Genomic DNA, 17,082 nt, shown 5'->3' with positions numbered 1-17,082 from the left:
ACCACCAATCCTCCACCTACCCCTCATGCCCCACAGCCTATATACAACTTTGTATTATTAAATTATTCCGGCTTTCAGCTCACTTGCCCATCCAGAAATCCATATTCCATGTGTTGATCTCTTTTTCTAGGAGGAACTTGCTGCTTTTCCCTAGTTGGAAATTTGCATGTTGTTGTCCCATTGTTATGGTTTTGTTTGAAGTAATGTTCCAGATTTGCCTTTCTCTACAACATTAACAACATTCATTTATATAGTGTCTTTATAATGTGAGGAACATCCAAAGGTGCTTCACAGCTAGGTCACCCTTTATCACTCTATGCTGAGACCCGACCCCTAGCTTCAAGAATTCAATAAGTCATAAGTCTGGCAGATTCTCTCCTTCACGTTCCACTTCATTCCTGCCATCTGTCTAATGTTTTTTCACAGCCTGTCAGAAATGGCCTTTCTATATAGCACAGAAGGAGGACAGTCAGCCGATCGTACCTTTGCCAACCCTTTGAAAGAATGAACCTATTTAATCCCTTTGCCTTTTCCCCAAGTCCTGAAACTTTGCTCCTTTCCAGTAAATAGCTACTTCCCTTTTGAAAGTTACCACAGAATGTGCTGCCACTACCCTTTCAGACAGTGCATTCCAGGTCACAGGACTAGCCAATGAGAGCCACTCCCCACCTCTTTCTTCATAATCCTGTAAATCACTTGTCCTTTTGTGGAAAGGAGCTCTCTTACCTGTCCATACCAGCAGTAAGGAAAGGACAGATCCAAAAGTTAATCTGTTTTTTTTTTCACTTTCTCAGGTGTTTACATTCTTACATTTTTAAATTTAGAAAAAAGACCTTGTTTGACTGGGTCTTGGAGAGTAGGGACCCGGTTGTGGGAGTGGAGCTAGTTTCTGGACACATCACTCACCTCCTTCGTCACTGCCAAGCAGACAGCGTGAAGCCTCGTTAGGAGAAGTTCCTGGTGGAATCGAGCCAAGCGTCGGACACCAGACAACCCTTTCCTCTTCATCTCCCTGGTAGGGAGAAACCAAAAATAAAAACCATGGAGTTTGCCTTGTATCAGACCAAAGGCAATCTTTCAAATCTCACACAGTCCATTAAGTTAAACCTTTCATCACACTAAAGATGTGGACCCAATGTATAAGGATAAGTTTTGCAAAGCCTGGCCTTGCACGTAGCCAGTGGCTTGTGGGATACTTTCTCTCCATTGATTTTTGTGGACGGAAAATCAGGGGCACCATAACCAGAATTTTCCAATCGGCACATGGGGCCTTGCTACATTTAGCCTGTATCATGTTGTCATTGACAATCCTCGGTGAAAGCTAAAGTCCATAGAGCAGGGGTAGAAGGGGAGCTAAATCAAATAGTTATGTTAGATAATGGCAAGTTTATGTTTAAAAGTTTGTACATTTTGGGGGGAATGGGGAAGTTCATTAGCCTTAAGGTGCTGGGAAGGATTGAGTTGGCTGAGGTAACAGTATTGATCTCAACATGGTAAGAGAGCTTCACAAGCCAAGTGCCTGTAGCAGAGATTCTGGGATGGAGTTTAATACATAGAAACATAGAGACCAAGAGCAGGAGTAGGCCATTCGGCCCTTCGAGCCTGCTCCACCATTCATTATGATCATGGCTGATCACCCAACTAAATAGCCTGCTCCCACTTTCTCCCCATACCCTTTGACCCCTTTTGCCCCAAGAGATATATCTAACTCCTTCTTGAAAGCATACAATGTTTTGGTCTCAACTACTTTCTGTGGTAACGAATTCACCACTCACTGGGTGAAGAAATTTCTCCTCGTTTCAGTCCTAAATGGTCTACCCCTTATCCTCCAACTGTGGCCCCTGGTTCTGGACTCCCCCACCATCGGGAACATCTTTCCTGCATCTACCCTGTCTAGTCCTGTTAGAATTTTATAGGTTTCTATGAGGTCCCCCCTCATTCTTCTGAACTCCAGCGAATATAATCCTAATTGACTCAATCTCTCCTCATATGTCAGTCCCACCATCCCAGGAATCAGTCAGGTAAACCTTCACTACACTCCCTCTATAGCAAATACATCCTTCCTCAGATACGGAGATCAAAACTGCACACACTATTCCAGGTATGGTCTCACCAAGGCCCTGTACAATTGCAGCAAGACATCCCTGTTCCTATACTCGAATCCTCTGGCTATGAAGGCCAACATACCATTTGCCTTCTTTACCGCCTGCTGCACCTGCATGCTTACCTTCAGCGACTGGTATACGAAGACATCCAGGTCTCGTTGCACATTCCCCTCTCTCAATTTATAGCCATTCAGATAATAATCTGCCTTCCTGTTTTTGCTACCAAAATGGATAACCTCACATTTATCCACATGAAACTGCATCTGCCATGCATTTGCCCACTCACTCAGCTTGTCCAAATCACACTGAAGCATCTCTGCATCCTCCTCACAGCTCACCCTCCCACCCAGCTTTGTGTCATCTGCAAATGTGGAGATGTTACATTTAATTCCCTCATCTAAATCATTAATATGTATTGTGAATAACTGGGGCCCCAGCACAGATCCCTGCAATATCCCACTAGTCACCGCCTACCATTCAGAAAAAGACCTGTTTATTCCTACTCTTTGTTTCCTGTCTGCCAACCAGTTTTCTATCCATCTCAGTACACTACCCCCAATTCCATGCGCTTTAATTTTACAATCCAATCTCTTATGTGGGACTTTGTCGAAAGTCTTCTGAAAGTCCAAATAAACCACATCCAGTGGCTCCCCCTCATCAACTCTACAAGTTACATCCTCGAAAAATTCCAGTAGATTTGTCAAGCATGATTTCCCATTCATAAATCCATGCTGACTCTGTCCAATTCTGCCACTGTTTTCCACATGCTCAGCTATTAAATCTTTTATAATGGACTCTAGAATTTTCCCCACTACCAATGTCAGGCTGACTGATCTATAATTCCCTGTTTTCTCTCTGCCTTCCTTTTTAAATAGTGGGGTCACATTAGCTACCGTACAATCTGTAGGAACTGTTCCAGAGTCTATAGAATCTTGGAAGATGACCACCAATGCATCCACTATTTCTAGAGCCACTTCCTTAAGTACTCTGGGATGTAGATTATCAGGCCCCAGGGAATTATCGGCCTTCAATCCCATCAATTTCCCCAACACCATTTCCCTACTAATACTGATTGCTTTCAGTTCCTCCCTCTCACTAAACCCTGTGTTCCCCAACATTTCTGGTATGTTATTTGTGTCCTCCTTTGTGAAGACAGAACCAAAGTATTTATTTAGTTGGTCAGCCATTTCTTTGTTCCCCGTTATAAATTTCCCTGCTTCTGACTGTAAGGGACCTACATTTGTCTTCACCAATCTTTTTCTCTTCACATACTTATAGAAATTTTTACAGTCATTTTTTATGTTCCCTGCAAGCTTACTCTCGTACTCTATTTTCCCCTTCTTAATCAATTCCTTGGTCATCCTTTGCTGAATACTAAACTGCTCCCAATCCTCAGGTTTGCTGTTTTTTCTGGCCAATTTGTACGCCTCTTCCTTGCATCTAACACTATCTCTAATTTCCCTTGTAAGTCATGGTTTGCCCACCTTTCCTGTTTTGTGACAGGCAGGAATAAACAATTGTTGCAGTTCACCCATGTGCTCTTTGAATGTTTGCCATTGCCTATCCACTGTCATCTCTTTAAGTAATATTTCCCAAACCATCTTGGCCAACTCACACCTCATACCATTGTAGTTTCCTTTATTAAGATTCAAGACCCAAGTCTCAGAATCAACTACATCACTCTCCAAAACAAAAACAGAATTACCTGGAAAAACTCAGCAGTTCTGGCAGCATCGGCGGAGAAGAAAAGAGTTGACGTTTCGAGTCCTCATGACCCTTCGACAGAACTTGAGTTCGAGTCCAAGAAAGAGTTGAAATATAAGCTGGTTTAAGGTGTGTGTGTGTGGGGGGCGGAGAGATAGAGAGAGAGAGAGGTGCGGGGGTGGTGTGGTTGTAGGGACAAACAAGCAGTGATAGAAGCAGATCATCAAAAGATGTCAATGACAATAGTACAATAGAACACATAGGTGTTAAAGTTAAAGTTGGTGATATTATCTAAACGAATGTGCTAATTAAGAATGGATGGCAGGGCACTCAAGGTATAGCTCTAGTGGGGTTTTTTTTTTATAATGGAAATAGGTGGGAAAATGAAAATCTATATAATTTATTGGAAAAAAAAGGAAGGGGGAAACAGAAAGGGGGTGGGGATGGGGGAGGGAGCTCACGACCTAAAGTTGTTGAATTCAATATTCAGTCCGGAAGGCTGTAAAGTGCCTAGTCGGAAGATGAGGTGTTGTTCCTCCAGTTTGCGTTGGGCTTCACTGGAACAATGCAGCAAGCCAAGGACAGACATGTGGCCAAGAGAGCAGGGTGGAGTGTTAAAATGGCAAGCGACAGGGAGGTTTGGGTCATTCTTGCGGACAGACTGCAGGTGTTCTGCAAAGCGGTCGCCCAGTTTACGTTTGGTCTCTCCAATGTAGAGGAGACCACATTGGGAGCAACGAATGCAGTAGACTAAGTTGGGGGAAATGCAAGTGAAATGCTGCTTCACTTGAAAGGAGTGTTTGGGTCCTTGGACGGTGAGGAGAAAGGAAGTGAAGGGGCAGGTGTTGCATCTTTTGCGTGGGCATGGGGTGGTGCCATAGGAGGGGGTTGAGGAGTAGGGGGTGATGGAGGAGTGGACCAGGGTGTCCCGGAGGGAGCGATCCCTACGGAATGCCGATAAGGGGGGTAAAGGGAAGATGTGTTTGGTGGTGGCATCATGCTGGAGTTGGCGGAAATGGCGGAGGATGATCCTTTGAATGCGGAGGCTGGTGGGGTGATAAGTGAGGACAAGGGGGACCCTATCATGTTTCTGGGATGGAGGAGAAGGCGTGAGGGCGGATGCGCGGGAGATGGGCCGGACACGGTTGAGGGCCCTGTCAACGACCGTGGGTGGAAAACCTCGGTTAAGGAAGAAGGAGGACATGTCAGAGGAACTGTTTTTGAATGTAGCATCATCGGAACAGATGCAACGGAGGTGAAGGAACTGAGAGAATGGGATGGAGTCCTTACAGGAAGCGGGATGTGAGGAGCTGTAGTCGAGATAGCTGTGGGAGTCGGTGGGTTTGTAATGGATATTGGTGGACAGTCTATCACCAGAGATTGAGACAGAGAGGTCAAGGAAGGGAAGGGAAGTGTCAGAGATGGACCACGTGAAAATGATGGAGGGGTGGAGATTGGAAGCAAAATTAATAAATTTTTCCAAGTCCCGACGAGAGCATGAAGCGGCACCGAAGTAATCATCGATGTACCGGAGAAAGAGTTGTGGAAGGGGGCCGGAGTAGGACTGCAACAAGGAATGTTCCACATACCCCAGAAAGAGACAGGCATAGCTGGGGCCCATGTGGGTACCCATAGCCACACCTTTTATTTGGAGGAAGTGAGAGGAGTTGAAGGAGAAATTGTTCAGCGTGAGAACAAGTTCAGCCAGACGGTGGAGAGTAGTGGTGGATGGGGATTGTTCGGGCCTCTGTTCGAGGAAGAAGCTAAGGGCCCTCAGACCATCCTGGTGGGGGATGGAGGTGTAGAGGGATTGGACGTCCATGGTGAAGAGGAAGCGGTTGGGGCCAGGGAACTGGAAATTGTTGATGTGACGTAAGGTGTCAGAGGAATCACGGATGTAGGTGGGAAGGGACTGAACAAGGGGAGAGAGAAGGGAGTCAAGATAACGAGAAATGAGTTCTGTGGGGCAGGAGCAAGCTGAGACGATCGGTCTACCGGGGCAGTTCTGTTTGTGGATTTTGGGTAGGAGATAGAAGCGGGCCGTCCGAGGTTGGGCGACTATCAGGTTGGAAGCTGTGGGAGGGAGATCCCCAGAGGAGATGAGGTCAGTGACAGTCCTGGAAACAATGGCTTGATGTTCAGTGGTGGGGTCATGGTCCAGGGAGAGGTAGGAGGAAGGGTCTGCGAGTTGACGCTCAGCCTCCGCGAGGTAGAGGTCAGTGCGCCAGACAACAACAGCACCACCCTTGTCAGCGGGTTTGATGACAATGTCAGGGTTGGACCTGAGAGAATGGAGTGCAGTAAGTTCAGAGAGAGACAGGTTAGAATGGGTGAGAGGAGCAGAGAAATTGAGACGACTAATGTCACGCCGACAGTTCTCAATGAAAAGATCGAGAGAAGGTAAGAATCCAGAGGGAGGGGTCCAGGTGGAGGGAAAATATTAGAGATGGGTAAAAGGATCCGTTGAACTGGGAGAGGACTCCTGCCCAAAGAAGTGAGCCCGGAGACGAAGACGGTGGAAGAAGAGTTCAGTATCATGCCGAGCCCGAAATTCATTGAGGTGAGTGAGTTTTTCCAGGTAATTCTGTTTTTGTTTTGGATTTCCAGCATCCGCAGTTTTTTTGTTTTTATCTCTGTGTTTAATTGACTGCCACTGCTCTTCAAGAAATGCCTACCTGCTTGAAGAAGTTCTGTTCCTCTCTGCGACAAGATTTCCGTATCTCTCTGTTGTCTTGCTCACCTTCCTTGCTTTCCATTTCCCTCCTAGCGTTTTACAAGGTGTTTACTAAAACCCGCTTTCACAGCCATATCTCCTTTCTCAGTGACTGTCTCTGTCTCCGACTTACCCCACTTGGATTTCAACAGAAATTCCACCCCTCATGTTTTGAACCCACCCAGGATTACAGGTATCTCCGGGACATAAAACGTTTCTCGGACTGCTGTTCCCGTCACATTCTGAAATCCACACTCAGTGCCATGCGCCGCCATATGAACACACTCGACCTCTCCCTCCAGCAGCACCACCGTACCCTTTTTCAAAGCTGCGCATGCCCCCAGTTTCATTTTATCCTTCGGCTCATCCGACGCCTCAACAAGAAACTTTTTCTCTTTCTCTCAAGTGCTAAGGAACGCAAGCTCCAACAACTCATCGACACCAACACCCATCTAGGACCCTCCACCCCTGCTTGTCCCTCCGTCCCCACCCTTTCTTCCAATCCCAACCCCAGCCGTGTATTCACTATACCCCCTGACCTTCCCCTCTCCGATGCTGAACATTTAGTGCTCAGCAAAGGACTTAGTTTCATACCCTTACAAACTCACCTCAATGAATTTCGGGCTCGGCATGATACTGAACTCTTCTTCCGCCGTCTTCGTCTCCGGGCTCACTTCTTTGGGCAGGAGTCCTCTCCCAGTTCAACGGATCCTTTTACCCATCTCCAATATTCTCCCTCCACCTGGACCCCTCCCTCTGGATTCTTACCTTCTCTCGATCTTTTCATTGAGAACTGTCGGCGTGACATTAGTCGTCTCAATTTCTCTGCTCCTCTCACCCATTCTAACCTGTCTCTCTCTGAACTTACTGCACTCCATTCTCTCAGGTCCAACCCTGACATTGTCATCAAACCCGCTGACAAGGGTGGTGCTGTTGTTGTCTGGCGCACTGACCTCTACCTCGCGGAGGCTGAGCGTCAACTCGCAGACCCTTCCTCCTACCTCTCCCTGGACCATGACCCCACCACTGAACATCAAGCCATTGTTTCCAGGACTGTCACTGACCTCATCTCCTCTGGGGATCTCCCTCCCACAGCTTCCAACCTGATAGTCGCCCAACCTCGGACGGCCCGCTTCTATCTCCTACCCAAAATCCACAAACAGAACTGCCCCGGTAGACCGATCGTCTCAGCTTGCTCCTGCCCCACAGAACTCATTTCTCGTTATCTTGACTCCCTTCTCTCTCCCCTTGTCCAGTCCCTTCCCACCTACATCCGTGATTCCTCTGACACCTTACGTCACGTCAACAATTTCCAGTTCCCTGGCCCCAACCGCTTACTCTTCACCATGGACGTCCAATCCCTCTACACCTCCATCCCCCACCAGGATGGTCTGAGGGCCCTTAGCTTCTTCCTCGAACAGAGGCCCGAACAATTCCCATCCACCACTACTCTCCTCCGTCTGGCTGAACTTGTTCTCACGCTGAACAATTTCTCCTTCAACTCCTCTCACTTCCTCCAAATAAAAGGTGTGGCTATGGGTACCCACATGGGCCCCAGCTATGCCTGTCTCTTTATGGGGTATGTGGAACATTCCTTGTTGCAGTCCTACTCCGGCCCCCTTCCACAACTCTTTCTCCGGTACATCGATGATTACTTCGGTGCCGCTTCATGCTCTCGTCGGGACTTGGAAAAATTTATTAATTTTGCTTCCAATCTCCACCCCTCCATCATTTTCACGTGGTCCATCTCTGACACTTCCCTTCCCTTCCTTGACCTCTCTGTCTCAATCTCTGGTGATAGACTGTCCACCAATATCCATTACAAACCCACCGACTCCCACAGCTATCTCGACTACAGCTCCTCACATCCCGCTTCCTGTAAGGACTCCATCCCATTCTCTCAGTTCCTTCACCTCCGTTGCATCTGTTCCAATGATGCTACATTCAAAAACAGTTCCTCTGACATGTCCTCCTTCTTCCTTAACCGAGGTTTTCCACCCACGGTCGTTGACAGGGCCCTCAACCGTGTCCGGCCCATCTCCCGCGCATCCGCCCTCACGCCTTCTCCTCCCTCCCAGAAACATGATAGGGTCCCCCTTGTCCTCACTTATCACCCCACCAGCCTCCGCATTCAAAGGATCATCCTCCGCCATTTCCGCCAACTCCAGCATGATGCCACCACCAAACACATCTTCCCTTCACCCCCCTTATCGGCATTCCGTAGGGATCGCTCCCTCCAGGACACCCTGGTCCACTCCTCCATCACCCCCTACTCCTCAACCCCCTCCTATGGCACCACCCCATGCCCACGCAAAAGATGCAACACCTGCCCCTTCACTTCCTCTCTCCTCACCGTCCAAGGACCCAAACACTCCTTTCAAGTGAAGCAGCATTTCACTTGCATTTCCCCCAACTTAGTCTACTGCATTCGTTGCTCCCAATGTGGTCTCCTCTACATTGGAGAGACCAAACGTAAACTGGGCGACCGCTTTGCAGAACACCTGCAGTCTGTCCGCAAGAATGACCCAAACCTCCCTGTCGCTTGCCATTTTAACACTCCACCCTGCTCTCTTGGCCACATGTCTGTCCTTGGCTTGCTGCATTGTTCCAGTGAAGCCCAACGCAAACTGGAGGAACAACACCTCATCTTCCGACTAGGCACTTTACAGCCTTCCGGACTGAATATTGAATTCAACAACTTTAGGTCGTGAGCTCCCTCCCCCATCCCCACCCCCTTTCTGTTTCCCCCTTCCTTTTTTTTCCAATAAATTATAAAGATTTTCCTTTTCCCACCTATTTCCATGATAAAAAAAACCTCACTAGAGCTATACCTTGAGTGCCCTACCATCCATTCTTAATTAGCACATTCGTTTAGATAATATCACCAACTTTAACTTTAACACCTATGTGTTCTATTGTACTATTGTCGTTGACATCTTTTGATGATCTGCTTCTATCACTGCTTGTTTGTCCCTACAACCACACCCCCCCCTCCACCTCTCTCTCTCTCTCTATCTCTCCGCCCCCCACACACACACCTTAAACCAGCTTATATTTCAACTCTTTCTTGGACTCGAACTCAAGTTCTGTCGAAGGGTCATGAGGACTCGAAACGTCAACTCTTTTCTTCTCCGCCGATGCTGCCAGAACTGCTGAGTTTTTCCAGGTAATTCTGTTTTTGTTTTGGATTTCCAGCATCCGCAGTTTTTTTGTTTTTACATCACTCTCCATCTTGGTGAAGAATTCTATCATATTATGTCGCTTTTATAATGGACCCCAACGGATCTCGCACAACTAAATTGCCGATAATTCCTTTCTCATTATACAATACCCAGTCTAGGATGGCCTGTTCTCTCGTTGGTTCCTCAATGTATTGGTCCAGAAAAACATCCCGTATACACTCCAGGAATTCCTCCTCTACGGTATTGTTACTAATTTGATTTGCTCAATCTATATGCATATTAAAGTCACCCATAATTACAGATGTTCCTTTATTACATGCGTCTCTAGGATCCCAAGGATTTTCCATTCATTCCTTTTAACCTCAGATAACTTGTTGCTCCCTGGATGCAAAACCTTGTGGCGACAAATACGTGCAGTCTCCCAACTTGCAAATGTGCTGCCCAGGACTTTTTAGTGCTTAAATTTTAATCGCTGTGGAAACGCAGGCAATGTGCTTGCAAATTCAGGAGCTGCAATTTCCACAGAGTCAAATCACAGAAACACACCTAACATCCGTCCAATACAACTCCACATTTTACAAACCATAGTCTATCCCTCTTAACAAAGTCACACAATTCAATTTATCTGACAGTGCATATCTTTTTTAAATTCCCACCCTGCTGGGTTATCTATGCTGCTTAATTCAAATCATTGAAACTCTCTCCTCATCAGGAGTAAAGTGTATTACAATCTCTCAAAAGTCCATGCTTTCCATTTAAAACAATTGTTTGCTAGATTCTGGAGGGGCAGGTTAAGTGAAAATACGAAAGCTCAATGGGCTGGAGACATCTACAGTCAGTGTCTGGTGGCCATTGCAGAAATGCTGGGATCAAGATAGAGCAGTCAGCTAATTTCTAGAAACAATCTTCTCCTATTGGTCTTGTGCAGTCTTCTACTGTGGGTGGGTTTTTAAAAAAGGCATTTGGGAGAGTATTTATATCGATATTTAGATTCTGATCAGGCTGGCCAGTTTTCACAACTAATCTCAAGTTTCGGTAACCAGATTGACAATAACACTTTAGCTTTATTGAACCTTCTGATGAAAACAGGTTAACACATCTGCTAAAATAATGAGCAGAGCCACCTTATATGAAGGCATCATGTGTTTGATGATATTATCTGCAATGACTTGACCTACTCAGGTGATTAAAGATTAAGTCTCTGAGGTGGTTTCCCTATTCGGTTAGAGTGGCGCAGTTCTACAACTTGAGGTTCTACCACTGGATCGACATGATCAGGAACTGCAGCACCAGATACACCATTAGAAAGTGGCAGTTTCAGGGTGTGGCAACTCTACAGAGACATCAGTCATGTCTGTTCTAGGTTGATCTGTCACCCCAGGGATTAATGGTTCGACATTAATCACAGACGGAATAGCTGGTTGTTAGAATGTCTCTCTATTCCTAAGGTGGTCCACTTGTTTTTGAAAATTTGGTCTTCTACTTCCACCTAGAAGGACAAGGGGCCAGTTTCTGAGACAATTGTATCAGGAACCCAACAAGGTTCACTTCCAAAATTCCGCATGAAAATTGTGTCTCCCACAGTAAATCTTCAAGCTTTGCTATGAATATCATGATTCAATTTTTGATTATCCTGATTCTTCTCTACCTTCCTTCTAAGTTTGGAAACACCAGACTTAACCTTGTGTGTACACGGTGTTTCATCAATAACTCAGATGGCATTGAACCCGTACTAGGAAGAAAGCGGGAAAGTCGAGTTTCTAGAGTACCTCCTGATAATCTCTTCATTCCAGATTTGAAAGTTTGCACAGCTCTCTCAGCTAAACCATTTGGTACTGTTTTAATATGTCTGATTCCATTTAAATTCATGAATCTCTGAAATACTGTACTGGTAAACACTGCACCATTATCAGAAACAATGACTTCCAGTAGGCCATGTATACCAAAACATTGGCACAGCTTTTTGATAGTTGCGCACTATGTTGGTGATCTGACTTCATACATATCCATCCACTTAGAAAGTGCATCGATGATCAAAAAAAAGGATACCTAAGAATGGTCCTACATGAACAATATGTAGTCTAACCTAGGGTCAACCAGGTCACTAGCACAGATGCAGTGGATTTGAAACAGGCAACTTCTATTGGTCACTGACACTGTAGACAGTGCTTGACCCTGCTTTCAATGTCACTGTCAATGCCTGGCCATCAGACATAGCTTCACATAAATATTTTCATCTTCAATATGCCTGGATGCACTCTGTGAAGCTCTGTCAAGAGTGGTTCTCTTCCTTGGGAAGGGATGACAACTCTTGATCCCCACAACAAAATTCCATCTTGACAACTTAACTCTCTGTTTTTTAGGCAGGGCATGGTCTCAAATCTTCAGACACGCTGAATTTGACTATTCTTGCAAAACAATGTCTCTGACTTCCAACAAAATTGGATCTCTGTTCATCCAATTCTTAATTTGCTTCGCACACACAGGCAAAGAATCCAAGGAATTCAGTACAAGCACAACTTCTTGTGGCACTGGAGCATGTATAATGCTATCTGGTAATGGGAGACGACTGAGTGCGCCTGCATTTGCAATGTGCAAGCCAGATTAGTACATTAAGGTATACTCATACGCAGATAACATTGAAGCCCATCATTATATTCTTGCTGATGCTACTGGCGGAATGGCTTTATCCTCACTGAATAAACCCATTAATGGCTTAAGGTCCGACACAATGGTGAAATGTCGTCCATACAGGTACTGGTGGAATTTCTTCACCCTGAATATCACCGATGAACCTTCCTTTTCTAATTGGGAGTAACCCTTCTCGGCTGCAGAGAGGATTCTCGAGACATAGCCAATTGGCTTCTCTGATCCATCTTCCATTCTATGTGATAACACAGCTCCCACACCATAAGGAGAAGCATCACAAGTTAATACCAATTCTTTCGATGGGTCGTGGCATACCAATAAACATGATGAATGTGTTAGCTTCTTAACTTTCACAAGGCTTCTTCCTGTTGTGAATTCCACGGCCAACGGTGATTCTTTTTTAATAACAAGTGTAATGGTGCCAACACTGTTGACAAGTTTGGCAAGAAGTGGCTATAGTAGTTGATCATGGCCAGAAAAGACTTGAATTCGGTTACACTGGATGGGGAGGTCACATCTTTGATTGCCCTAACTTTCTCTTCCACCTGGTGTATACGCATGCAATCCACCCTATGACCCAGGTAAGTAACTTTTGGTGCTTGCAATGTACGCTTCTCTTTCTTTAATCATATACTAGCTTCCAAGAATCTTCTTAGCACCTCTTTCAGGTTGGCCAAGCGTTCAGTTTCAGTTGACCTGTGATCAGAACGTCATCTAGGTAAACTACCATTTGGGGAGATCCTTGCAAAAGACTTTCCATTGTCCTTTGGAAGATTGCACATGCAAACGACACTTCAAAGGGTAGGAATGTGTATTGATATAGGCACTTGTATGTGTTATTTTTCACATACCCGCTAGACATGCTATCCAGCTCTAACTATTGGTAGCATGGCTCATGTCCAGTTTAGTATAAGATTTGCCTCCAGCTAGCTTTGCATATAAGTCATCTATCCTCGGGATAGGATATTTATCTCGTCTGGCTGCCTTGTTTACTGTCAGTTTATAGCCCCACAAATGCATATAGTTTGGCCAGGTTTTACCACTGGGAACATGGGTGCTGCCCATTCTGAGAACTGGACTGGTTGGATAATGTCTAGCTTTTCTAACTGGCTGTCATGAAGAGGTGTTAATGTCTATAATGTTATTGGGAATTATTTTTTTTTAAAATAGAGCTCTAGTGGGGTCTGTGTGTGTGTTTTAATTGGATTAAAGACAGCTAGTCTGGGTGCTTTGATATATAGTAGTTTTGAGATGTTAATTAGGTAAATGTAAGGAGGGTAAAAGGTGAAGTGCAAATTTGCATTTGTTAAAAGAAAGCATTCAAGACTGCGGGTGAAATCTTACACCTAGCTAGAAGACACCAAGTATTGTGTTTATTTCTTTTTCAGCTTACTAATAAAATTAGTAGGATGAAAGGATATTATTGTTAGAAGAGTTAAAGTTGAAAGCCTAGTGATACAATAGAAAATTTACATTCAAAGAGAAAGATATGTATAAAGGAGAAAGGAGATTATGTGTCAGTTAGAGGCATCTTAAGATCCAACATGTGTGAGAAGTCTCCAGCCTGTAAGCCTCAAGCTGCTGTCTGCATGGACCCAGAGCTGAAAGAAACTCATTTGAATGTGACTATCCAAGTTGTGCTTTGCCAGGTGTCTGTTTAAATCTATGAGATTTACTGTTGCCTTAACAGGAGTGTAACTGAGAGTCAGGTTAATTAGGGGAATTTTGCAGTTATTATAGTAGTAATTTTCTGGACATATGTATGTGTTTATAATCTTTCTTGTATTAATAAATGTTTAATTTAGTTTTATAAAAAACCTCTCAAGACTCAGTGGTCTTATTACTACTGAACTCAAAGCCTGCATCTCGAAAAATACAAATTGCAAAAATGGGTTATGACAGTTATTTCAAGTTTCCCTCTGGGACTTGAACAATTCAGCCTTTACCATTGGCTGTGTCATAACACTAACACAGTTCTGCATTCCCATCTCCTTTAAGGCATAAGGCTTAGGTCTGGTCTTAAAGAAATGGGGTATTGCCTGAGAACCCACATATATTTTTATTTGCAATCCTTTTAACTTCCCTAATTCATCAAGAAATACACTGTTGTATTTCCTTAACAGCTCAGGGACTCCTGTTCTTAAGTGAAATATTTCAGACCAGTTGAGCTTGATTTTTTTGTAACCAGTCTCGGCCCGGAAGACTAGGTCCTTCACTTGTCACTATGATCATTGGAAGCTGGGCTGTCTGTTGTCCTTTACCTGTATGGATTCTCCAGTGTATGCCTTCAATTGTGCCGTTGTTAGCTCCAGATCCAGTGGCTGAGTACCTTCATTTATGTATTTAAATGTGTGCTCTCCCAGCACTGTGGTTGTAGCTCCGATATCTACCTCCATTATTAGTGGCTTCCCAATAACTTGAATTGTGACAGTAATAGATTCGGTTTTTACCGCTGTGATGTTGTACAGAGAATAGATGTCAGTACTGGTAGCTTCAGGTTCTGTTATATTATTCATTTCAGTCATGTTGGCTTGCTGCTTAATAGGCTGTTTCGATTTCACCCTGTATTGCTTTATTACTTGATCTTTCTTATGGCAGTAATGGCATTCTGCCTCCTTGAATCTGCAGGTGTCCGGTACGTGGTCACCCCCACATTTATAACAGATTAACCTCAGAGTCGCTGCTGAAATGTTTCTGCTAGGTCTTTTCATTTTTGTAACAGTGTACATTGCCTTTTGCTTCGATGCTGTGTTTCTGGTTTTCACACCACCCCAGCGTTAGGTTCCCATCCACATGAAGAACAGCGCCATGTTGTACATGTTGTAAAGCCTGTGAGTCTCTCACAGCACTTTCCATGATGAGGGCTATTTTCATGGCGCGCTTCAAATCGATGTTGACTTCTGCAAGTAAACAGCACTGAATAGTGTCGGCGTGAACTCCTCAAACTAATCGGTCCTGCAGCATATAGTTGAGTGTGTCTCCGAAGTCACAGTGTTCAGTCAACTACACAACTCTCCCAGGGGCCTCACTCTGGAATTAAACATAAACCTCTACACTATTATAGACGGCTTTGACTGGTAATGCGTTTTCACAAGGTCCACTAATTCATTAAAGGAGTTAGAATTGGGTGCGTTTGGGGCCATCAGGCTGCTGATAAGATTGTACGTCTTACTACCACATACACTCAAAAGGATTGCTTTCTGCTCTTCCCCTGTGGTAAATTTGTTCGCTACGAAATAAAAACCAAGGGGCTCTATATACTGGCTCCCGTATACCATAGGCGCATAGTAAAGATCGATTCTGGTGAAGAGAGGCATCACTGGTGAAGAGTCTTTTCTTTTTTGTTTAGATTTAAGGTACTCACATTTGCAAGGTCGGAGATATTTTACCCTCGTCGCCAAATGTAATGACTTGACGGACTGGACAGGTTTCAACCAGGGGCAGATAACTTCATTATAGAAAGTTTTTCAGATGCTACATGCTTGAACCAGGACCTCAATAAGAAGCTCTGCGCCCACCCCCTCCCCCCACCCCCCAACACCCAGATGACTCGTGCTTAGGGCTCATTGGTCACAGCTACCAAGAACAATCACATGACCCCGATAGGCAGTAGGAGGCACTATACCTTCAGTTTCTACAATCGCACAGTTTAATTTCAAGTTCGTAGGATCTACTCTTGGTCTCATCCACCACGTGTATAGAGGTAGTGGCCAACTACTTGAAAATGGGACACCACCATGGCCAAAACTGGCATCAGAAATAAGGCCCGTTATTGTTCTATCCGCACTTGTTGCCTTCATATGGTAAAATGCAATTGCTCAGAGCTTAAGACAGGGGTGCAAATCCGTAAATGATCCAAAGAGATTGCAGACAAGGATACTGAGCTCTACTGCTAGAATTAAGTGAATGAAATATAAAACACTGACTGCATGGCTATACAATCAGAGTTACAGAAGAGCTACACGTGGTTTTGCTCTCTTTCTTCTTTCCACCTCTATACACCTCAGCCAGGCTGATGTGGAGCATAAACATTAGCTTAGATCAGCTGGCTGACTGTCCTGTTTCTGTGCTGTCGGCTTTGTGGAATCATGATTTCTTCTACTGGCAGAATTTCTCCACAGTTTTGGTGGAGCTATGTGCCTCAGCAGCCTAAACAATTTTCCAGGATCAGGATAATGGATAAGATTATCGGGGTTGGGGGGCTCCTGTTGGATTTAAGCCTCCAGTGGGCAGACCCCATCTAGACAGAAAGCGAATCAATGGTTGCACCAGGCCTTAGAGGCCTTCCGAAACACCGTAAGGCTGTCACTATCCCCAAGATTCTTTCCTCTAACTTGTTCAAAATGGCGACAAACCCCACCCCACCCTCCGGCTAATGATCGCCCTGTGATCGATCCACAGGCTAAGGCAGGCCTGTGATTTTAAATGGTAACCCATGCTGCCATAGCAAACCTGTGCTCAACACTGCAACAGAAAACAAATGATGGGGAATAGACCTTGTGATGTATCTCCTTCATTTGCATTTTATGCAAATGTACCTGCCCATATTAGGGTGGATATATTATCGACATCCTCCTTCACTTCCAGTTGAAAGCTCTGTAAATGCCAGGGAGCTGGCAGACTGGCTCCCTAACCCACATTCTTCCCCGTTCACTCTGGGTATAGTGAGGGGAAAATTCTGCCTAGGCTCTTGAATTAATTTTTTTTTCGCCTGCCATGAAATAAAGAA

At 44.9% G+C, this 17,082-nt stretch overlaps 1 protein-coding gene across 1 annotated transcript in view; it reads right to left on the bottom strand.

Moving 5' to 3' along the window:
• LOC121277699 (TOG array regulator of axonemal microtubules protein 2-like) overlaps positions 1 to 17,082 on the bottom strand; it is a 47,433-nt gene that overhangs the window by 24,171 nt on the left and 6,180 nt on the right. The window contains exon 5 of the mRNA XM_041187335.1: positions 907 to 1,012. Coding sequence (XP_041043269.1) covers positions 907 to 1,012 — 106 coding nt within the window. The remainder of the gene's footprint in view (positions 1 to 906; positions 1,013 to 17,082) is intronic.

The sequence above is a fragment of the Carcharodon carcharias genome, chromosome 5 (assembly GCF_017639515.1).
Source record: "Carcharodon carcharias isolate sCarCar2 chromosome 5, sCarCar2.pri, whole genome shotgun sequence".
Classification (NCBI taxonomy): Eukaryota; Metazoa; Chordata; class Chondrichthyes; order Lamniformes; family Lamnidae; genus Carcharodon; species Carcharodon carcharias.
The sequence above is the reverse complement of the archived record's forward strand: the minus strand, read 5'-3'. Positions and strand labels throughout refer to the sequence as shown.